Source organism: Haliotis cracherodii, unplaced genomic scaffold, assembly GCF_022045235.1.
Source record: "Haliotis cracherodii isolate W230 unplaced genomic scaffold, xgHalCrac1.p SCAF_7, whole genome shotgun sequence".
In the NCBI taxonomy this organism is placed as follows: Eukaryota; Metazoa; Mollusca; class Gastropoda; order Lepetellida; family Haliotidae; genus Haliotis; species Haliotis cracherodii.
In genome coordinates, this window is record NW_027266330.1 from 18,856,890 (window position 1) to 18,880,326 (window position 23,437).

A 23,437-nucleotide genomic window follows, 5' to 3' on the forward strand; every position below is an offset into this window, starting at 1 on the left:
CTAACAGTTTTTGTCCACTAGTCCTTATAATGGTAACATATAGCAAAACCCTTAAAACAGGCCAATTTCTACTAGTCCTTAGGATACCTTAACTATTGGGCAGTTTGGTAAGGACTACAGGACTAGTGCCAATTTCTAACACTGCAACATTCAACAATCATCAGCATTCAAGGAGTAAAATTTAACATAACATTCAAATGAAGACACACACATATGAATGTCCTTATAACAGAACAAAGAAGTTGAGAATCTGTAAGTCAATCAGTCTATATTGATATTATAGCTTCTACAATGCCACTTGAAGATAAAACACCCTAATTAGGAGTCACACATACCTAGAAATATTCCAACTTGAACACGTCTGAAGGTTTCGACTCGTCACACTGAATCAAACCTAGATCCTTTCCCTAGACATGAAGCAGCTTGAGGTATTGACATCCTGTTGGTCAATACTCTGATAGTAATCCACAGCTTTCAGGGAATTATATTCAGGAACACATGTACGTATCAATTGTTCCAGTTTGATGTTCCAGCATGTGGGGAAGGCTCGCTGCCACCTGTCACAGTCCGGGGCCTGACTTCTACATTGCAGTCTTATAGTGAGTGAGTGAGTGAGTGAGTGAGTGAGTGAGTGAGTGAGTGAGTGAGTGAGTGAGTGAGTGAGTGAGTGAGTGAGTGAGTGAGTGAGTGAGTGAGTGAGTGAGTGAGTGAGTGAGTGAGTGAGTGAGTGAGTGAGTGAGTGAGTGAGTGAGTGAGTGAGTGAGTGAGTGAGTGAGTGAGTGAGTGAGTGAGTGAGTGAGTGAGTGAGTGAGTGAGTGAGTGAGTGAGTGAGTGAGTGAGTGAGTGAGTGAGTGAGTGAGTGAGTGAGTGAGTGAGTGAGTGAGTGAGTGAGTGAGTGAGTGAGTGAGTGAGTGAGTGAGTGAGTGAGTGAGTGAGTGAGTGAGTGAGTGAGTGAGTGAGTATGGTTTTAAGCCGCTTTTAGCAATATTCCAGCAATATCACGGTGAGGACACCAGAAATGGGCTTCACATATTGTACCCATGTCGGGAATCGAACCCGGGTCTTCGGCGTGACGAGCGAACGCTTTAACCACTAGGCTACCAGACCGCCCCTGCAGTCTTATAGTACCTTGACTTTCATAACTCTGTGCTGCAGTCCCTCAACATCATGATCTTCACTTCTGCTCAGCTATTACTGTAATGCTATAGCTCTTAATGAAGCAAGTCTAGATTTTCCACAGAATGTCCTATCTCACTGGGACTCCTTTTCAATATAAATGGAGTTTACTATCAAAATTATCTATTTTCAGAGACTAAGCATTTGTCTGTAAAAGATGGAGTGACGATAGTCATAGTGCCTAGATTGCATATACCCCTAGACATATATTTGATGAATCTATTTTTGTTTTGATGATGAGAGCTATAAAGGTCTCATGAAGCAAACTTCCCCTTATATGACGCAAAAATACCCCTTATTATATATTTTTCGGCTTTTTAAAAATAAAATATCAGTCAGAACTAGTTCCAATAGTTTGTTTGTTGTTTAACGCCGCACTCAGCAATGTTCCAGCTATATGACAGCGGTCTCTAAAGTCTTGACCAGACAATCCAGTGATTGACATCACAAGTTTAGATCTACGCAGTTGGTATACGATGACATGCATCAACAAAGTCAGAGAAGCTGACCACCAGATCCTGTTAGTCGCCTCTTACAAGGATGGGTTGCTGAAGACCTACTCTCTCACACGGATCCAATGCACACGTGAAGTATTGCACGACGCTTCTTTGTAAAAAGGAGCTGGGGTAGAATAGCTTTTCAGCAACCCATGCTTGTCGTAAAAGGCGACTAACGGGATCGGGTGGTCAGGCCACAAAATATGGACACGATGACATGCATCAACCAAGTCTGTGAGCCTGACAACCAGATCCCATTAGCCACCTCTTACGATAAGCATAGTCGCCTTTTACGGCAAGCATGGGTTGCTGAAGACCTATTCTACCAAGGATCTTCATGGGTCAGTTCCTATAGAAACATCCAGATTCAGAATTTTTTGAGAAAGGTGTCTGTGCACTCTTCCCAAGTGATGAAGTGAAACAGATGGAAACTAGAGAGTGTTTTTACTCGTAAAAACATATGTCTCCCCCATTCATTCGTTTACTTCACGTTAAACCCCATCTCTTCATTCCCACCCTCCATAACTAAATACCAGAGACAAAAATAGAACTCCTAGAAATTTCAAACAACTAATGGGCACCACTTCAGTGCTGGGTTAATGTGTATACAAAGTTTCGCGAAATAATATTAAACGGTTTCTGAGTTATGGTCCGGAAACGGTGGGAACGCCGACGCCGACGGGAACCGTGCCAAAAACCATATAAGTTCTCGTATCGTCCACACACACATGCCATATAAGTTCTCGTATCGTCCACACACACATGCCATATAAGTTCTCGTATCGTCCACACACACATGCCATGTAAGTTCTCGTATCGTCCACACACACATGCCATATAAGTTCTCGTATCGTCCACACACACATGCCATATAAGTTCTCGTATCGTCCACACACACATGCCATATAAGTTCTCGTTTCGTCCACACACACATGCCATATAAGTTCAGGGCTCGATTAATATATGAAACATGCACAATTGCAACCTATTATTGAAAAATGTTTCCAAAAAGTTTCAAATTTGTGTCTGACTAACCCTTACTTTTCCACACAAAATATTTGAACACTTTCAAACCTCTAAAGTTTATTAATTACTGTATCACTATCCTTGTGTTGCCGTATTTGACATAATAAGTGCCCCACTCTAATAAGCGCCCACAGCGATATTTGCAAATATTATTGGCTAGTGAACAATCCCAATTAGCACCCCTTCCAATTGATCAATGTACACTTTTTACTCATGTATAATACGCACTCGTGTGTTATATGCACCCTTAATTATGGGCAATTAAATTCTTAAGAATATTTATGTCGTGTATAATACACACAGACTTTTCTTTAGTATCATTTCAGGCTACGATCAATTTACGATCTTTCAACTGTTTTTTTTCTCACCCAAATCATATTCTAATAAGAACTCCGTATTTCTAATTTTGAGAGCTCCCTGGGCGCTTATTACGTCGAATACGGTATATGTAATTTGTCATACATTCTTAAGCTTGACGTCATCAAACTGTGGGTACTTCAGGACTATGTGCCCATGTTACCATTAGGTGTGATAGCAATGCATCATACATTTACGTGACACTGGCAACAGACCGATCTATGTTTCAACTAAGATCAATTTATGGTGTTTGGCGAAGCATGCACTGGTGCAAATTAGATCAAGTTCCTTCCGTCAAGCCTTAAGTGCAATAATCAGATAATCTTGAACATTTAACCACGTTTTACCTCACTATTAGATCATAAGTGTCATACATCGGCCCATCATTTTAAAAGATATAAAGTCGTCAAGACAGGGTTGGAAACTAACAGTTTTTGTCCACTAGTCCTTATAATGGTAACATATAGCAAAACCCTTAAAACAGGCCAATTTCTACTAGTCCTTAGGATACCTTAACTATTGGGCAGTTTGGTAAGGACTACAGGACTAGTGCCAATTTCTAACGCTGCAACATTCAACAATCATCAGCATTCAAGGAGTAAAATTTAACATAACATTCAAATGAAGACACACACATATGAATGTCCTTATAACAGAACAAAGAAGTTGAGAATCTGTAAGTCAATCAGTCTATATTGATATTATAGCTTCTACAATGCCACTTGAAGATAAAACACCCTAATTAGGAGTCACACATACCTAGAAATATTCCAACTTGAACACGTCTGAAGGTTTCGACTCGTCACACTGAATCAAACCTAGATCCTTTCCCTAGACCTGAAGCAGCTTGAGGTATTGACATCCTGTTGGTCAATACTCTGATAGTAATCCACAGCTTTCAGGGAATTATATTCAGGAACACATGTACGTATCAATTGTTCCAGTTTGATGTTCCAGCATGTGGGGAAGGCTCGCTGCCACCTGTCACAGTCCGGGGCCTGACTTCTACATTGCAGTCTTATAGTGAGTGAGTGAGTGTGGTTTTACGCCGCTTTTAGCAATATTCCAGCAATATCACAGCTGGGGACACCAGAAATGGGCTTCGCATATTGTACCCATGTCGGGAATCGAACCCGGGTCTTCGGTGTGACGAGCGAACGCTTTAACCACTAGGCTACCAGACCGCCCCTGCAGTCTTATAGTACCTTGACTTTCATAACTCTGTGCTGCAGTCCCTCAACATCATGATCTTCACTTCTGCTCAGCTATTACTGTAATGCTATAGTTCTTAATGAAGCAAGACTAGATTTTCCACAGAATCAGAGTTCACTATCAAAATTATCTATTTTCAGAGACTAAGCATTTGTCTGTAAAAGATGGAGTGACGATAGTCATAGTGCCTAGATTGCATATACCCCTAGACATATATTTGATGAGTCTATTTTGTTTTGATGATGAGAGCTATAAAGGTCTCATGAAGCAAACTTCCCCTTATATGACGCAAAAATACCCCTTATTATATATTTTTCGGCTTTTTAAAAAAAAAATATCAGTCAGAACTAGTTCCAATAGTTTGTTTGTTGTTTAACGCCGCACTCAGCAATGTTCCAGCTATATGACAGCGGTCTCTAAAGTCTTGACCAGACAATCCAGTGATTGACATCACGAGTTTAGATCTACGCAGTTGGTACACGATGACATGCATCAACAAAGTCAGAGAAGCTGACCACAAGATCCTGTTAGTCGCCTCTTACAAGGATGGGTTGCTGAAGACCTACTCTCTCACACGGATCCAATGCGCACGTGAAGTATTGCACGACGCTTCTTTGTAAAAAGGAGCTGGGGTAGAATAGCTTTTCAGCAACCCATGCTTGTCGTAAAAGGCGACTAACGGGATAGGGTGGTCAGGCCACAAAATAGGGACACGATGACATGCATCAACCAAGTCTGCGAGCCTGACAACCCGATCCCGTTAGTTGCCTCTTACGACAAGCATAGTCGCCTTTTACGGCAAGCATGGGTTGCTGAAGACCTATTCTACCAAGGATCTTCATGGGTCAGTTCCTATAGAAACATCCAGATTCAGAATTGTGAGAAAGGTGTCTGTGCACTCTTCCCAAGTGATGAAGTGAAACAGATGGAAACTAGAAAGTGTTTTTACTCATAAAAACATATGTCTCCCCCCACTCACCTAACCCCCATTCATTCGTTTACTTCACGTTAAACCCCATCTCTTCATTCCCACCCTCCATTACTAAATAACAGAGACAAAAATAGAACTCCTAGAAATTTCAAACAACTAATGGGCACCACTTCAGTGCTGGGTTAATGTGTATACAAAGTTTCGTGAAAAAATATTAAACGGTTTCTGAGTTATGGTCAGGAAACAAAGCTTACCCCCATTCAGAGCCTATGTTCAACTTATCTCCATGGAAACAAAACAAATAAAAATGTCAAAAATCTCTAAATAGCAAAAGGCACCACTTCAGTGCTGGGTTAATGTGTATACAAAGTTTCGCGAAAAAATATTAAACGGTTTCTGAGTTATGGTCCGGAAACGGTGGGAACGCCGACGCCGACGCCAACGCCGACGCCGACGGGAACCGTGCCAAAAACAATATGTCTCCCTCCAGGGGGATGCTGTGTGGGGATGTGTGGGGATTTACACACTATATCAACAGATCAGTCAACGCAACATCCATGGTGTTATTATATGCAATCAACATCAGACCAACAGTTGAACTCATGCATGAGTTATGATAATTAGGGATCGTTGCGTATGCTGAACGAAAAAAGATAGGGATCACGAATATTTTTAAGGGATATTTTTTGTTGACTGAGCACTCAAAAATACCCCCTAAACTATTGATGATTCCAATTTCATATTTTTCAGTCTATATCGCAATATCGATGTATCAATAAATTTTTAATGTTGATCCTGTATCAATAAATTTTTAATGTTGATCCTGTATCAATATAAATTTATGAATATAAATACTAAATTACTGATACGGAAAAGTTTACATTTATTAAGATAACCATGAGAAAGCAGACAATGAGAAGGCAAAAATTTCAATTCGAAACATTTAATGGATTACCCAAGTTCATATTTAGCATTAAACTGGATAATTAAAGGTCTAGATAGGTAATTTTTATCTATACCCACACAGAGTACATAATTTTATTAAATGATATATCATGATACTTTTGAGTCAAAATATTGATACTAACATTTCCAATCAATGACACCCTTTGACATAACAATTATAGTAGGATGAACACAAAGCTACTATAATTTCATAGCCTTATACAAATCTATACTAATCTATATAGCTACATAATATAACAGATTTAAGATAGCTCTAGCCATGTAATATTAAAGTTTGCATTGTGATTCTATTCTAATCTATACACATCACAGATGAACATAATCATAAAGATTATAAAGATGACCCAAGGTAATAAATTTAAAATAACTGAAGTCCTACAAATGCATTGAGGTTTTCCTATCACGACTTTTCCATGGATTATAATATATACAAAGACTTCATGTAACCTTAAATCAATTTGTGGAATTCCCATATTTTAACATGGTCTTAGTTGTATCCTCAAACATGTTGTAAGAATGTAGAACATGTTCCATGAGAGGGTGGTTATTACCGTATTCCCCGGATTAAATGCCCAGGCATATATTTCTTAAAACTCTTTACCCTGGTGGGAGAGATTTCGAAGTTGTTAATGAACTTGTGGCAGTTACATATGTTAGGCATCATTGATCAACTGGCCGATCATTGTAAGGTGATTGAAGATGCGTCAAATAGACAGTAAGGTGAGTGAGTGATTGAGTGATTTGGGTTTAACGCCGCTTTTAACAGTATTCCAGTTATATCACGGCGTGTCAGCTTAATGTGGGAGGAAAGCCCAAAGTGATGCAGGTCTCAGACGTTTACCACTTCGGTGAAACCCACGAGCACGGGTATGGTGCTGACAAACCTAGAAACACAATCAGGGCGAACCGGGATTTGAACCCACAATCATAGGTTTCTGGCGTGCCCATGGGACGCAACTCTGCACAGCGAATCACGGCACCTTAGACGACTGGGCCACTCATGCCCCGACACTAAGGTAAATTCATAGATTGCTGGAGACGGTCAATGTCAGCCTAGGCACGGATTGAGGCGTTACTACGATAGTTTAGATGTGCATTTCTTCATTTGTTCATTAGGATGGGCCGCAGCGAGGATATTCGTGAACAATCATGCAGTCACGCTCTCTGACATTTCTCAATGTATACTGAAACACTGAGACCAAGAATAAAGGTTCTAAATGATCAGAAAGAACGATTACGTATGTTTTCGTGCTAGGGAATTCCCAAGGGGTTTCCCCAGGGATGTGGCAGTAGTCCGTCAGTGTTTACATCATTTCAAGAACACGATCTCGTGAAAAACGTATGAACGTCAAATTGTGTAGTTCATACACTTATAAACGTCAATTTCACGGACATGTGATCGACCTCTCGTCCAATGGAAAAGCCGTATATCGTGTAAACTTCAAATTAAAAAATTATTCAAGGGCTCGCATTTATTGTTGTCAGATACTCAGGACCTCGGATTTCATTCTCAGCCAGGTGCTGATAAGTTTCAGATACCCCGTACCCCAGCAAAATGATATTCAAGACTCAGCGTTTATTTGAGGAAATATGGTAAGCCCACTAAGATACAACCTGATTTATTGCAGGAGACAGGTTCATCATGTTAATGGTTCCTGGTTGTCAAGTCTGTCATGGGAGAAGACTTTCAAGCATCTAGAACAAGAAAAATATGTGGACCTCCCCATACATTGACTTAGTTGTGTATACTCAGTAACTAAGCCATCATTCTCTTTTGTTTCTAAGATGTACACGTTGTATGTGTTCAAGGGTTTACATGACACAAAAAACTGTGCATATGCATTAACATGATCAACAGAGAATGAACGAGAATAACTTGCACTGCAAGTTCCAAGGGGTGACAACAGAATGGCTGTTTGAATCACTGAGAACGAAGTGTAGCCATGGTAGTTATCATGGCAGCATCTAATATTTGGAAGTTTCTTCTTTCATCAAACACTAATTTGTGTTTCTAACAAGGAAATTAATATCATGTTAGCTAATAAGCCTTCCCAGACACTTGATATTCATATTCTGCTGGTCCGTGTGTGTGTTTGTTGTTTAACGCCGCACCCAGCAATATTCCTGCGACATGACGGCTGTCTGTAAATAATTAAGTCTCGACCAGAAAACCCACTGACTGACATCATGAGTTCGATCTACAGAATTGGGATACAATGACATGCATCCATCAAGTCAGCGAGCTTGACCACTCGATCCCGTTGGTTGCCTCTTACCACATGCATAGTCGCCTCTTACAACAAGCATAGTAGCCTCTTACAACAAGCATAGTCGCCTTTTATGATAAGACCTATTCCAACGGGTCTACTACAGTGGTTTAACTGAGATGCCTGTTTTCATACCTAGGACAAGCATGACAGAGAGTCCCAAAGACTCGCCTGAGAAAAGCCAAGGCAAATCGACCCATGAAGATCCGGGGTAGAATAGGTCTTCAGCAACCCATGCTTGCCGTAAAAGGCGACAATGCTTGTCGTAAGAGGCAAATAACGGGATCGAATGGTCAGGCTCGTTGACTTGGTTGATGCATGTCATCTTATCCCAATTGCGTGGATCGATGCTCATGATGTCAATCACTGGATCGTCTGGTCCAGACTCGATTATTTACAGACCGCTACATCATCAATATGGAATGGTAATGTAAACAGCGTGAAGCGTGCGCTGTTTACATGGTTTAGAAAGGAACCAAGTCCATCCAAATGTCTCAAGATAGTAGATATAATTCAATTACCGTATTCGACGTAATAAGTGCCCCGCTTTAATAAGTGCCCACGGCGATATTTGCTAATATATAAGCTAGTGAACAATCCCAATTAGCACACCTTCCGATTGATCAATGTACACAAGACTTATTTATTCGCATATAATACCCACTCGTGTGTTATATGCAACCTTAATTAAGGGTAATTAAATGCTGGACAAATATATTTGTCATATATAAACATTTCAGGCTGTCAGCATAAACCGCGAAATTTATCTTTCAACTGTTTTTTCACCTAAATAATATTCTAATAAGAGCCCCCTATTTCTAATTTTGAGAGCGCCCTGGGCGCTTATTACGTCAATTACGGTATATATTAATTCATCTGCGACTTTCGGAAAATATTGATATGCAAGGGTTGTTTTGCTATATGTGTATTGCTGACGGGCGTATTGTAATATATTGGTATAATCTACTGTCATAACGACTGATTTACGACCTCCATTGTCTGGAGAACATTTAATTGCAAAGGCTCATTACCCTGGAGCCATGACATCTATATGCCTTGAAACACTTAATTGCTGTTATTTATGAAATGCTAATCCTAATTGTTAATCCCCATTTTTTTGTACATCGACCGTCTGCCATCCTGAACGAGATGTGCATGTATGTCACTGATGAATTACTGTTTACATTTATATTTATTACTTACTAAATGTCACCGTTGATGATCATTTGCTTGATAACGGTGTTAGAATCTACACCGAAACGTCGCCCAATTGTAATAAAGAAGTTGCTCATCCATAACAATTTTGTCTTAGTTACCGAACATCAAAATAAAAAAACATCCTACAGAACAGGGTTAAAAAATAAAATTAACACATACCTGTCTTGTTTGCGACATGCGAAAATGGAAAGATGACAGTAAAACGATGACAGCATAAAGGCTGTAGCCATGCACTGTATTTCACATGCCAATGACCAACAACAAGGGGCTTTCCAGTACACATACAGGCCTTCCATCAAAAATCTAGGCCACGCTCACTACAGTGAGCTTCATGCACTCATGTTTACAGAAGATATTGAGATAGCTTCCTTGACATGGGATAGCACTGCTAAGCCTCACTGGGTTGTCACTGAGACTTACTAGACTTGCATGGCATATATCAGTGCTACCAGGGATTTATCCCCGATTCAAAATTAAGTGCCCTTGCCAGGCAATTTGGACTTCTTTTCCATTTTGCTCAAATTGGTCAGTGAAATATAAGTCGCCTGTATAAAGCTTAAACACTACTTATTACTTTACAACATGAGTTTGTAAATTTCTAATTCCAATTTGGGATTGTTAACTGACTTTCTTTATTAAACTTGTTTAGAACTTATTTTGGGGTAGAATAGGTCTTCAGCAACCCATGCTTGCTGTAAAATGCGACTATACTTGTAAGAGGCGACTAATGGGATCGGGTGGTCCGGCTCGCTGACTTGGTTGAGACATGTTATTGTATCCCAATTGCAGGGATTGATGCTCATGATGTCAATCACTGGATTGTCTGGTCCAGACTCGATTATTTACAGACCGCCGTCATATAGCTGGAATATTGCTGAGTGCGGCGTTACACAACAAACAAACCTCTAGCAGGAGAAAAACAGCCCAGACACTGTGAGTGTGGACCGATGAACCATTAATTCATGTGTGTACAGACTTGATCATCATCATCATTGGAAGCAGGCAGAGGCATGCCACAAGAATAATGTTTGCTCAGTTTCCTGTGAAGAAGTCACCAAAAAGCACACAAGAAAAAACAAAACCTTAACATCCATCAACAGAACCTACCCAAGGAACTGAATCACATCAAACAATCAAGATCATATGTTTACCACCAACATGTTCATAAATATCCATCTTGAAAGAACCTTTCTATTCTCCCAGTGCTTCATGGTTTAGGTTTCAAGGCAAACAAGACACACAATCCTCTTAAGTTTAGCACTGTTTAGATAGCCTAGACTTTTTCCTATTCCAGAGATAAGAAAAATACTCCTGTCACGATAATGTACAGCCTTCAAACTATAGAAACTAGACAACTGCTTACATCCAATGTTAAACCTTATAAAAATTCATAATCTTTAACAGGAAAGGTGCAATCTCAAAACCAAAATGATAAGTACTTGACACATATGTGTATCTGCAAAGGTTGGTTGGTTGGTTGTTTAACGCCGCACTCAGCAATATTCTAGCTATATGGCGGCGGTCTGTAAATAAACGAGCCTGGACCAGACAATCCAGTGATTAATATCATGAGCATCGATCCTCGCAACTAGGATCGATGACATGCATCAACCAAGTCAGCGAGCCGGACCATATCTGCAAAGGAATAATCTTAATGAGTGAGTATGACTTAGCCTCACTTGTAGTGATAAATAAAGTCTACATAAATGGATCTTAACATTCACAATATTCCTGCCACAACATCATCATGATCATGACCAAAGACCCAACTACGACATGAACTTAACTAAAACAAACGAAAAATAGCTTTAAAAGAGAAGTTTAATCAATAAAATATATGATGCTTATAATTCTTCTCAAAGGATAAACATAATTAATAACTGGCAAAATGCTTATTTACTTCCTTCTTGTTTACTGACCTGACCAAATTCTCTGAAAATTTTATGTTTCTCTCTGTTGCCGTACTCGGCAATATTCCAGCTATATGATGGTGGTCGGTAAAAAAACGAGTCTTGACCAGACAATCCAGTGATTGACATCATGAGCATCGATCAATGCAATTGGGATACGATGACATGCATCAACCAAGACAGCGAGCCTGACCACCTGATCTCCCGTGATTGCCTTATACGACAAGCATGGGTTGCTGAAGACCTATTCCACGCCAGATCTTCACAGGTCCTTTGAAGCTGTTAAGATCATAAATAACTGATGTAGACCAGAGAGTTTATCCTACACTGAAGACTCCCCTACCCCCAGCAGATTAAAAAACAGGCAAAAACAGAGTTGTGTTTCAGGTAACCTGAACGACCCATTGAGACCCAAATGCTTTTCATCACAGCAGGAAACGGACATAAAGAAATCCAGACCTTACAGACAGAACTAAAAATTGTCATTATTGTATTGTAGCTTTCTAAATAATCTGTGATACACTGCAACTTACATCAGTTCTAAACAACCTATTCCTGTTAAATTATTTAAAACAAAAACAAAAACAACCATCAAATCAATCTAATTTTGGGCCATGTTACTTGAAACACAAGTATTGTTTTTGCTAACATTCAAGACGTGGTGGCAATCCAGGCCAATATAAATTACTCCCCGATCAATGTGGCTCTACCAGATATTAATCCATATCCTTCTTCCTGTTTGCAGACCAAGGGAGAACAAGTTATTGTTCCCTAAGCTACAGTTCTATGTACACACTTAACATCGGATATAAGCAACAATAACATAGGAAGTCTGTTGACATGACGTATTAATTGTAGCCTTCAAATATGGATTTACAACCTGCTTGAGATCGTTCTTCACGATTGATTGCCTTACGAAAGTTCATACCAGCATTATTTTATTCCTTAAGCATTTGAGACTCTAATATGTCTTAGAACTTATTTCAACATATGAGCTCTGTAGGTACCAGAAGACATTACGGTCTACTTGAACTTTGTGTATTTGCATAAAAAATGTATTTTCCTCCTTAAGCCAAGATTTACTTTTTAAAATGAAATTAAGACAAATATAACCATTTAACTGTTTATGTAAAAAAAAAAGAAGTAAAAAAATGTGAAAATATGGTCTGATATCCTGTGATTGAATTCAGACAGAGTTGTGAAAATTGACCCCTCGAAAAGCCTCATAAACACAAGGTTTCCCTGGTTAATAAGCACAGCTCAACATAGCTATATATATCATGCACCAGAGCAAGCTATTACTGAAAAGGGGCGGTCAGGGAGCCTAGTGGTTAAAGCGTTCGCTCGTCATGCCGAAGACCCGGGTTCGATTCCCGACATGGGTACAATGTGTGAAGCCCATTTCTGGTGCCCCCCGCCGTGATATTGCTGGAATATTGCTAAAAGCGGCGTAAAGCCATACTCACTCACTATTACTGAAAACTACAGCCTAATATTTATGTCTACTTGCACCAAGGGCATGTAACAAAAGACAAATTTGAGTCTAACCCTTACTTTTCCACATAACATCGATCTTTGAATACACTGAATACCTCTTAGCTTCATTTACCATACTACATCCCTAATCCCTGTGTTACGTGTATTTTGTCATGCTTTCTTGGGCGTGACATCATCAAATTGTGGGTACTTCAAGATTATTTGCATATGTTCCTGTTACATTTTAAAGCAATACTTATTAATATACCGAATGTAAAATCATGACAGTCATCAGAGGTCTCTGTTTGTATGAATTTTACTTTCGATAAATTTATGGGACCAGGGTGCATCCTGGTTTTGTCTGGTGCAACTAGGTTTTCATGTCAACATGCACCTGGTATAAGTGAAATCATTGATAATCCTTATGTAGTCATAGTAATGACAAGACCGGTGAAGATCCGGGCTAGAATAGGTCTCCAGCAACCCATGCTTGACGTAAAAGGCGACTATGCTTGTCGTAAGAGTCGCCTAACGGGATCGAGCTGTCAGGCTCGCTGACTTGGGGGAAGCATGTCATCGATCCTAATTGCGTGGATCAATGCTCATGATGTCAATCAATGGATTGTCTGGTCCAGACTCGATCATTTACAGACCGCCATGCTGAGTGCGGCATTAAACAACAAACAAACCATCCAAGTAATGACAGTTCAAATCACATCAATAGCCTTTACATTCTGTTATAAACATGTGAATATGCCTTTTAAACTTTTCACAATTTGATCAAAAAAGACTTTCAACAATCAAGATACACAGGTACTAGACTACATAATCTTGTGATAATCAGATAAAAAATGAAATAATCATCTTTTCTCACGGATGAGCCAAGTCCGTTATCTGTGAGTTCATAATATCATTTCATAAAAGGTCACACAAAACAAACAATAACTCATTAATATAAGAATATGAATGAATATTACCTGCTAGGTACTACCTGGGTACCCAAACCCCAATTTAGGCCTAATTACCCGATGCTACCCGGGTACCAGATGTAATTATCAAGAGTGGTTACAAAATGTCCGATTGGGAATTGTTTGACTGGAGCCCTGACAAAAAGCATTTAGATACACGATAAAATGATCTGTTCATGCATGCTCTGAAGTGGACTGAAGCTTAATCTTTACTCAAACATAAAAAGTCAGAAGAAATGCATACAGTTAGAAAGAAATGTGAACATTAGCGACTTGTGTAACAAGTACCCGGATCCTACACAAAAACAACCCAACCCAAGGACCTGAGTTACCTGTCCCAGCCCTATTTACCTGTAGCCTATTTCAAGCCACAACATTTGTTTGTTTGTTTGTTGTTTAACGCTGCACTCAGTAATGTTAAAGCTATATGATGGCGGCAATAGTGACTGACATCATGTGCATTGATCCACACAATTGGGATACCATGACATGATTCAACAAAGTCAGCGAGCCTGACTACCTCATCCCGTTAGTCGCCTCTTACGACAAGCCCATTAGTTTTTTAAGGCCGCATGGGTTGCTGAAGACCCATTCTATCCCCGATCTTCACAGGTTCACGCCATAACAAAGAGTCAGTTAATCACAATCATGTTGGCAGGACTCTCACATTTTCATCTAGATGATGACTTAAAGAACAATAGACCCATAGTCCATTGAACAGATGTCTTAACCTTCAGTCAATGGATTGGGTAAAGCTTTTGTGATCAATAAACACACATAGATCAAGTTATTTGTAAACAAACTTTTGGATTCAGCAGTGAAGCTCACCTTGAACTGCTCCGTCTTCCATCTTACAGATCACATCAAAATGGCAACACAATACTTCCCTTTCACTTGAAGTCAACAGGTGAGCCTTACAGAGTCTGTACTCAATACAACATTGTACAACATACTGTACACAACTGGCAAAAATCAAACACTTCCTCCTTTAAATCAAACCTCATAAACTGTGATTGCAGCAATGGCAATCTCTCCTATGAATCACGGAGAATGACATCGAGGTCAGGACTAAATGGGCACATGACAACTGACACACTGGGGAACCCATGTTAAACACCACTGTGCCTTGCGACATAGGCTTACAGACATGTATATATGGGATTGCCTTTTGAATGTCTTAAAATATGTAATCCAGTCATGGAGGGATAAGAATAATCCAGAGTTTCTTACTCATGAATGGTGACAGGAGTGAATGGTGGCCCGAGCACAAATGCCCCAGGTTCACTGTCATTCATGCATACATCATATTGTACAAGTACACCTGGACTAACACAGTAAATTTGGGACAGTTAGAACTCCATCGTCAAGTCAGCGTTATTTCCAAAACTAAGTTGTACTTATCATGCTTATATAAATAAGTCTCTTTGAAAAGAAGGAGAGACACAACCCACCCTGTCCCTATGTTTCCCTAAAATAAGTTTAACATAAGAAAATAGGTAACATCTATGAGTGAGTGAGTGAGTGAGTGAGAGTGAGTGAGTGAGAGTGAGTGAGTGGGTGAGTGAGTGAGTGAGTGAGTGAGTGAGTGAGTGAGTGAGTGAGTGAGTGAGTGAGTGGGTGGGTGGGTGAGTGAGCCTACAAATATTCAGTTAGACAAACCAGTGATCGAAAGCATGAGCACCGGCCCCTATCACCAGGGTACACTACAGACAATAAGCCAAGTCACCATGGTCACAGAGCCTGATACTCTTAGTCATCCACTCTTACAACATACATGGGGTAATTACATCATCCATCAGATATAGAACACTTAAATTTAAGGTCTTTTCAAGGCTTTTCAAGGCTGTCAGCTGTCATTTTCCAGGTTTTCTTTTGTTGGGTTATTAGTCTGTCAATATTGTATTAAATCCAGCATGCCATACTATTATATCATAGTCTTATCAAAAGCAGTATGACCATCACACATTTTCCAACAAGACCTGTTTTTTACACCCAACAAAAAATTCAATTACCCGTAAGTTTGTCACGAATTCCTGCATTAGAAACTAACAGTTTTAATCCAGCAATCCTTATAATGATAACATATAGCAAAACCCTTAAAAAGGGCAAATTTCTACTAGTCCTTATGACACTTTAACTATTGGACAATTTGGCAGGGAGTATAGGACTAGTGCCAATTTTTAACACTGAATTCTTCATCACTTTGGCAAATATGTCTATCACTGTGATAAATCTCACTTTAAACATTTTTTGGTACTTTTGTGGGCTTTAATACTTTTATTTACATCATTGTACATGTATATGTCATTTTGAACAAATTAAAGGCTTTTCAAGCTATGTTGGTGATTTTCAAGGCTCTTAAAGGTTGACGCTAAAACTACAAACTAAAACTTAAAATTCAATGCCTTTTTAGGCCTGTACGAACTCTGACTTACATCCTGAGGTCCCCTCACGACACACACACATACACATAGTGTGATATCAGCTTGGAAAAGGATGGTGTGATAAATTTAGGTCACTGTCCATTATTCGCCAAGACTTTGCTTATTTTAAGGGGATTCGCTACACTTACTGCCATTAAAGGACCAATATATTTTAATCGAACATGTTTTCAAGAGAACATTTTATTCGAACATGTTTTCAAAAGAACATCCTATTATCATTACAACAGAACAGAAAATATTCCTTTGGACATTTTGAAGTTTATTCATCCTGAAATGTAAACCAATGTTAAGAAATTCCCAAATTGTATGGGTAGTGAGCAGGAAACTTTAGGCTGGGCTATTTATTCCCATGCAGCATGAATCAACTTATCCTAAGATTACAAGGTTCAAGAAACGTGGGTATGTATTACAGCAGGGATTACGTGAACAGGTATTGAGTACTTTTCTGCCAAGTCATAGTGATTCAGGTTGTGAAGGGGCTAGTCACTGGTTCCAGAAAACAGACGCTCCAAGCCTGACTATTACCGGGTCTATCATTTTTCACAGGTCTCATGATACATACTTGTTCACAACAATCTGAAGTCACTAATCACTAATTACACTGTGAGATTCCGGGGTAGAATAGGTCTTCAGCAACCCATGCTTGCCATTGTGTTATGCTGTAGAAGCTCATCCATATACTTTACTAACATATATATTACAGGTATAGGAAGTGTGTAGCTGCCTTGTGAGGATCCGGGGTAGAATAGGTCTTCAGTAACCCATGCTTGTCGTAAAAAACGACTTTGCTTGTCATAAGAGGCGACTAATGGGATCGGGTGGTCAGACTCGCTGACTTTGTTGATGCATGTCATTGTATCCCAATTACGTGGATCGATGATCATGTCAATCACTGGATTGTCTGGTCCAGACTAGATTATTTACAGACGGACGTCATATAGCTGGAATATTGCTGAGTGCGGTGTAAAAAAACAAACAAACAAAAAACACTTGTTGGGGTAGATACAGAAGTCAGCAAGGTGCAGTGTTACAAGGCATGCTCCATAGCAGTGTGCAACACCTTCATTACACTCTCACGTTAGAGGACAAGGAATGAAACAATGCTGTAAGGAGCCCTGTTGCAGTATCAGATACTCAAGAAGCAGGGCATCACTTTTGTCATGCATAAACAATCTTATGATTGACTTACATAAAGATCCGCGTGTCAGAAAATCAAAACATAACAGTGGTATCAAACTGAAGATGCAATTGAGCTTTTTATTGAAACAAAGTATGGAAAAAGACAGTGAATCTTGCAATGGAGTTGACTCTCCTATTCACGTATTTGGGGATCAACAAGCCAAATTTCACATGAAAGAGCGAGCTCATGCTCTTCTGTCACTATGCCCAAAACGTTGTCCTGGACCAACGGACGAGAAAAGAGGCTGGCTTTATTTCTTTGGGTGCTCTTAAAGTTTGGAAAGTTAATGTCTTGTGAATGTGCATTTAGCCAAAAAACAACAACCACACACAACCTTTTCGCAAATGGCTCCACTTTCTCTGTTAATTGTGTGCTCCCATAGGACCCTTCTTGTTCGTAAACTGAATGCATTGAAAAAAATACTGAAATAACCCAGGATTTAAAAAAATAAGGACATTTAAGAAAGTCGCCATTTTTAACAAAATTAAGTCTTTTTACCCAAGTAATCTTCCAAGGGCATTTAGTTCTGAATCCTATTTAAGTCCTTGTACGCATTGATTGTAACCATGGCAACAATCATGGTATTATTCAAATATATTTCTTTAGGCAAAAAATCTAAACCTTAGTGGCGCCTCTGTGGTCTAGTGGTAGAGCGTCCCAGAGAGCGGAAGGTCCGGGGTTCGATCCCCGGCTGCATCATACCAAAAGACGTTAAAAGGTGGTACTTGTTGTCACCCTGTCTGGCGCTAGGCATTAAGGGGCTAAAACAAGGACTGGTCAGGTCAGAGTCAGTATACTGTGTCTGAGTGGGGTTATCATGTTAAACTGCAGCATGGTATCTCAGTGTGCTAGCACTATAAATCAGTCCGGACAAGTACAAGCAGCCACATACACACACATCAATATATAAGTGCAATAATCCTGGACATGAAGTTTAACCCAATTTCACCCCACGTTAAACTTTAGACACTCACTGGACCATGTTGACTCATCCAGACAGATGCATAACGCATACTTCCAAACTTGGAGTTAAACATGGTTAAAAACGATAAGATCACCAAAACGGTATACGAGTCAATATTTAAAAAATGTTCATTTTGTTCCTGCATGTTACCATGGTAACATGATGCTAACACTGGTTAACATGGTTAAACGAAAGGTTTTCTTCAGATATGTCACAGTACCAGCTTTAACTTGTGTATGGCTTTAATAACACTGATCATTGATCGATTAATTCTCCAATAATCATGATTGAAAAACAACATACTAAACATGCTTAATACAGTCAGGTAATTAACAAAGATGGGACAGTCATTTCAGTGGATGCAAAATATATTTAGGTTGACCAGGCTATCATGACAAAAAACAGGTAATTTCTCTGAATATACACAAAAACATCAGTTGACTGCTTGGAACAAACTGGAGCCAATGGTCTACGTATGTCAAATGACATCCATCTACAGCACATTCAAGTAGATCTTCAACTTACTTAACCATGTTAACAGCTTAACAGTTTTGACAAGTCAACTTGAGACAAGAGTTCATTCCCCACGTGCTACAATGAATGCAGAGTTTCGGATGTGAAAGATGTTTGTGTCAGTTATCTGATTCTCAAATTACCAAATTCGACGTAATAAGCGCCCACAGCGATATTTGCTAATATATTGGCTCATGAACAATCCCAATTAGCACCCTTTCCGATTGATCAATGTACAAAATACTTATTTATTCATGTATGATATGCACTTGTGTGTTATATGCAATCCTAATTATGGGCAATTAAATTCTCGAAAAATATACCTCTTGTATATATAAACATTTCAGGCTGTCAGCATCAACCACGAAATTTATCTTCCAACTCTGTTTTTTTTTCGACAAAATAATATTCTAATAAGCATAAGAGCCCCCTATTTCTAATTTTGAGAGCACCCTGGGCGCTTTTTACATCGAATATGGTACTCCCAAGTCCCAGCTTAATATGTGGAACAGAAAACGAGGAGGAAAGCCTCCAAGTATTCTGGCTTAAATTTGTTGCTTGGAATTCTTAGAGTTTAGTGTTAACTTACAATGACATATGAAGTATAATCAGCTTGAACAGTAGGGGTGAAACAATACATTGGTGCATTATGAATTCTCTTGGGACTATACAATACAAGATACCTTCTTTGCTGTATCCACACAACTACAAGACGATACACTCGCTGAAATAAATTACTTTCTAAATGTTTAATACCCGTGGCATTTTTGTCAGTTAGATATCGCAAAATGTGTTGTACTTAGGGTTTCAATTTCACTTCTAGAAGTAGCCACTAGGAACATTTATCATCCAAAACTGGCTCCCACGGGAGATATCGCTGGGATGAGATCAAGCAATATCTACATTGTATATATCGCTGCAATGAAATTGCATCACAATGCTTTGCAGACCATTGTGATGTCATTGGATACAATGACATCACAATCAAATCACATCACTAAAGGCTCTGCTACTGAAGCTGTTAGCAGTACTTTTTACACTTAGACACTGCTTATTACTGTCTCCAGCTGAAAAAGTTGGAAGAATGATGTTGGATGATAAATAAAATCTCACCCTCGTGTCTTTTGATATCAAATATATCAACACTCGTTGATAAAAGTGGAAAAACTCCTCAGCAAACCTTGGAGTATTTCCACTTTTATTGTGTTGATATATTTGATATCAAGACACTCGGCCGAGATTCTCTATGTGTCTATAGCTAGCTTTTCCTTTTGAACCTGCTCTGAAATATTTATTGTCAAGAAGTTTCCATGAGATTTGCTGGAAATATGTGTATCGCGATAAGTATCGTATTGTGACCTATGCATCATGATATGTATCGTATCGTGACCTTGCTGTGTCGTTTCATCCCTATTTAATAGCATACTTGACCAAATTAAATTTTACAAGACTCCTGTTTCAGACCAAAGTCAATAAGTACATTCCAGGTCCTCCTGTACTCAGTGTTTCCACTGGCTTTGAAACTGCAATGGCGTCATCTCTGAAGTAACTTAGTTAGATCTACTCATCATTCACACAAAGTTCAGTCACAATTTACTCTTGTTTTAATATTTCGAGACTAAGTCGCTACAAATATATATTTAACCTCAAACCAAAGCGAAATGTTATTTCCTTGCACTAAAAATGGACAATGGGAAACCCTGATGGTAACAGCCAAGCTGACTTTGTTAAAAACATATCCTTATTTGAATATCGCCAGTGTTTTATTTAACAACAATAATTTATGAGGTACTTTATATGCTGGTCCACAGGGACTGACAGTCACATAAATTACCAGTCCAAGCCTAATTTTACCGGTACAAAACTGGTAATTATCTGTAAACGGGAACACTGTGAACTGAAAACGGTTATCATAACTATACGGAGTCACATATTTGGGTCATATTCCATGTTAAATTTTGGAAAATAGCATTTTTAACAGTTGATATATCATGTATGTGTCCTTATACTGAAACAAAGGTATAGCATAATGAATTATGCGTGACAGTTATTGCCAAAATGGCAATTCAGTACACCTTTAGTTAACATCTCATACACTAAGCAGCATGTCATACAGCGTATGTAAGTGATATACAGGTAGAGCTCCAGATAAGCTTTTGGTGTTGTGGGTATTTTACCCATGCATTTGAAAATCGTTGGGTATCAGTAATTCTATCTGGGTATTCAAATTTCTGTTACCCACTAGTTTTTACACATGTGGGTATTTAAGTTAAATATTTAAAAACACTATGCATCTAGTCCCTGCAAACTGGTGTCGTGTGGGTTCGAGAGCTTTGTAGGACTCAAAAATACCACGATTCTTCCACAAGAAAGTGTGATGGCAAATGATCATGATGTAACTGTCATCTAGGAGTTTGGCAAGGTTGACGGAATGCCCGTTTATAATTTCAAAATAAGTTGCTGATTTGCTAATCGAATACGCAGGGTTATTTCACAATATTTTGATGATACGCACAAGTTATATTTTTGTAGTGTATCTGTAATGTTCGTTGCGTATTTGATACGCTTGGATTTTTTTACTGCGTATTTCTGCATTTCTGATGCGTATTTTACGCAGATACGCAGCTTATCTGGAGCTCTGACAGGATTACTGCTTGACTTCACAAGATGTGCTCAATTGTATGCACACAGTTTTTATAACTTTTCCCATGATCAAGGAGTCACAATAATAATATGGTAACCTGAATGGACACGTTGTTTAAACCTGTTCGGGAATTACATTCAGAGTTGCAGAGAAAACAATATGACTCAGCATCCACAACTCAGTGACTGCATAATTATATATGTCATCTTGCTCATCATCTATATGTTCTAAGGTGAGGTGAGGTGAAATGGGGTTTAACGTCGCGTCCAAGATTATTGCACTAAGATAGCGACGTGCACGTACGTGTGTGTGTTTGTGTGGCTGCTTGTACTAGTCCGGACTGATGCCGATTTTTAGTGCTAGCTCACTGAGATACCATGCCGCAGTTTAACATGAATATCCCACTCAGAAACAGTATACTGACTCCAAACCGACCAGTCCTTGTTTTAGCCCCTTAATGCCGAGCGCCAGACATGGTAACAACAAGTACCATCTTTTAATGTCTTTTGGTATGACGTGTCCGGGGATCGAACCCCGGGACCGTCCGCTCTCCGGGCGGACCCTCTACAACTAGACCATGGAGGCGGTCCTATATGTTCTAAAGCATGTAGACATGGTAGAATGACTTGTTAAACATTTCATTACAGTTTCTATTAGGCCTATTTTATTGACTTTTCACAGAATGTTATCGTCAGCGAGGAGCGGGTAAATTTCTCCTATTTGCATCTGTTTGCGCCAGTAAAAATTTGCCATTCTGACAAGGAGGCCATGTTAGCCAGTACTTGTGACAGGACTGACACCACTCTCTTTTTCTTTCAAATCTTATTTTGTCTGCTTCTGGCATTCATTATTGCTGAGGTGCCATTTTAGCTATAACCTGGTGACGGGTCTCTAAAGAAAAATAACTGAATACTTCCTCCTAAGCTTATGAGTATGATAGAAACTCAGGTCTTCATTGTGGTATTTTATTGTCTGAAACTTGCACAGATATATCCAAAACCTAAATGCCAAACAGCTTTTAAGTCAGAATATGTGTCATGGGATCCATGGAATTATAGACTGGGAGAAAAACAACAGAATTTGATTTTCATGATTTTGGAAATGAGAGTATATGCAACTTAAAATATATGCCATACAACATATAACATACTAAAAGGTGACAGTTGAAAACCATCCTTATCATGAATTATTTATATACAATGTAGACAACCAGGTGAATAAACTAACCGGTATTTTTGTGTGCTAAAATGTAAACATGGTTCTATGTAACTAACACGGTTAGATATGGACATTACATGTGTTATCTTTGTTCCCTCCAAACAATGCTGTAGCAAACTATCCAAGTATCAACTCATAATTGTCAACATATTCACTGTGTTGAACTTGCCATTTGACATTGTATTCAGATATATAAATAGAATCACTCACGCCAGCTGACAGCTCAGCCACCGAGACGACGTGTATACCAACTGCCGGCGCCAGCAAATCAACGGAGCTTCAGTGAGAGGTGATGCTCTTGTGGCAGTTTCAATACTTTCTTTGCCTGCTTACCGATCGTGGGAAATGAAGAGGCAAAACATGAGAATACTGGAAAATAAATAATTCACACTTATCGGCCAGATATCGCGCACTAATCTGTATCCGGTTCCTACGGATGTAAATGCATATATGATGCTGATTGGACAATA

General features: G+C 39.1%; 1 protein-coding gene across 3 annotated transcripts in view; it reads right to left on the bottom strand.

Moving 5' to 3' along the window:
- Positions 1-23,389, bottom strand: part of LOC139449092 (transmembrane protein 164-like) — an 80,860-nt gene extending 57,471 nt beyond the window's left edge. Inside the window, exon 1 of one of the 3 annotated variants that reach the window (XM_071230565.1) lies at positions 23,178-23,389. Coding sequence is in view for 1 of the 3 variants with exons in the window: in XM_071230564.1 (XP_071086665.1) it covers positions 14,833-14,854 (22 nt within the window). In the remaining 2 variants the exon portion in view is untranslated. Of the gene's footprint in view, positions 1-335; positions 382-14,832; positions 15,045-23,177 lie in introns of those variants that run through there. The other 2 variants (XM_071230564.1, XM_071230566.1) reach the window with 2 other exon arrangements.
- Positions 23,390-23,437: the final 48 nt, after the last annotated feature.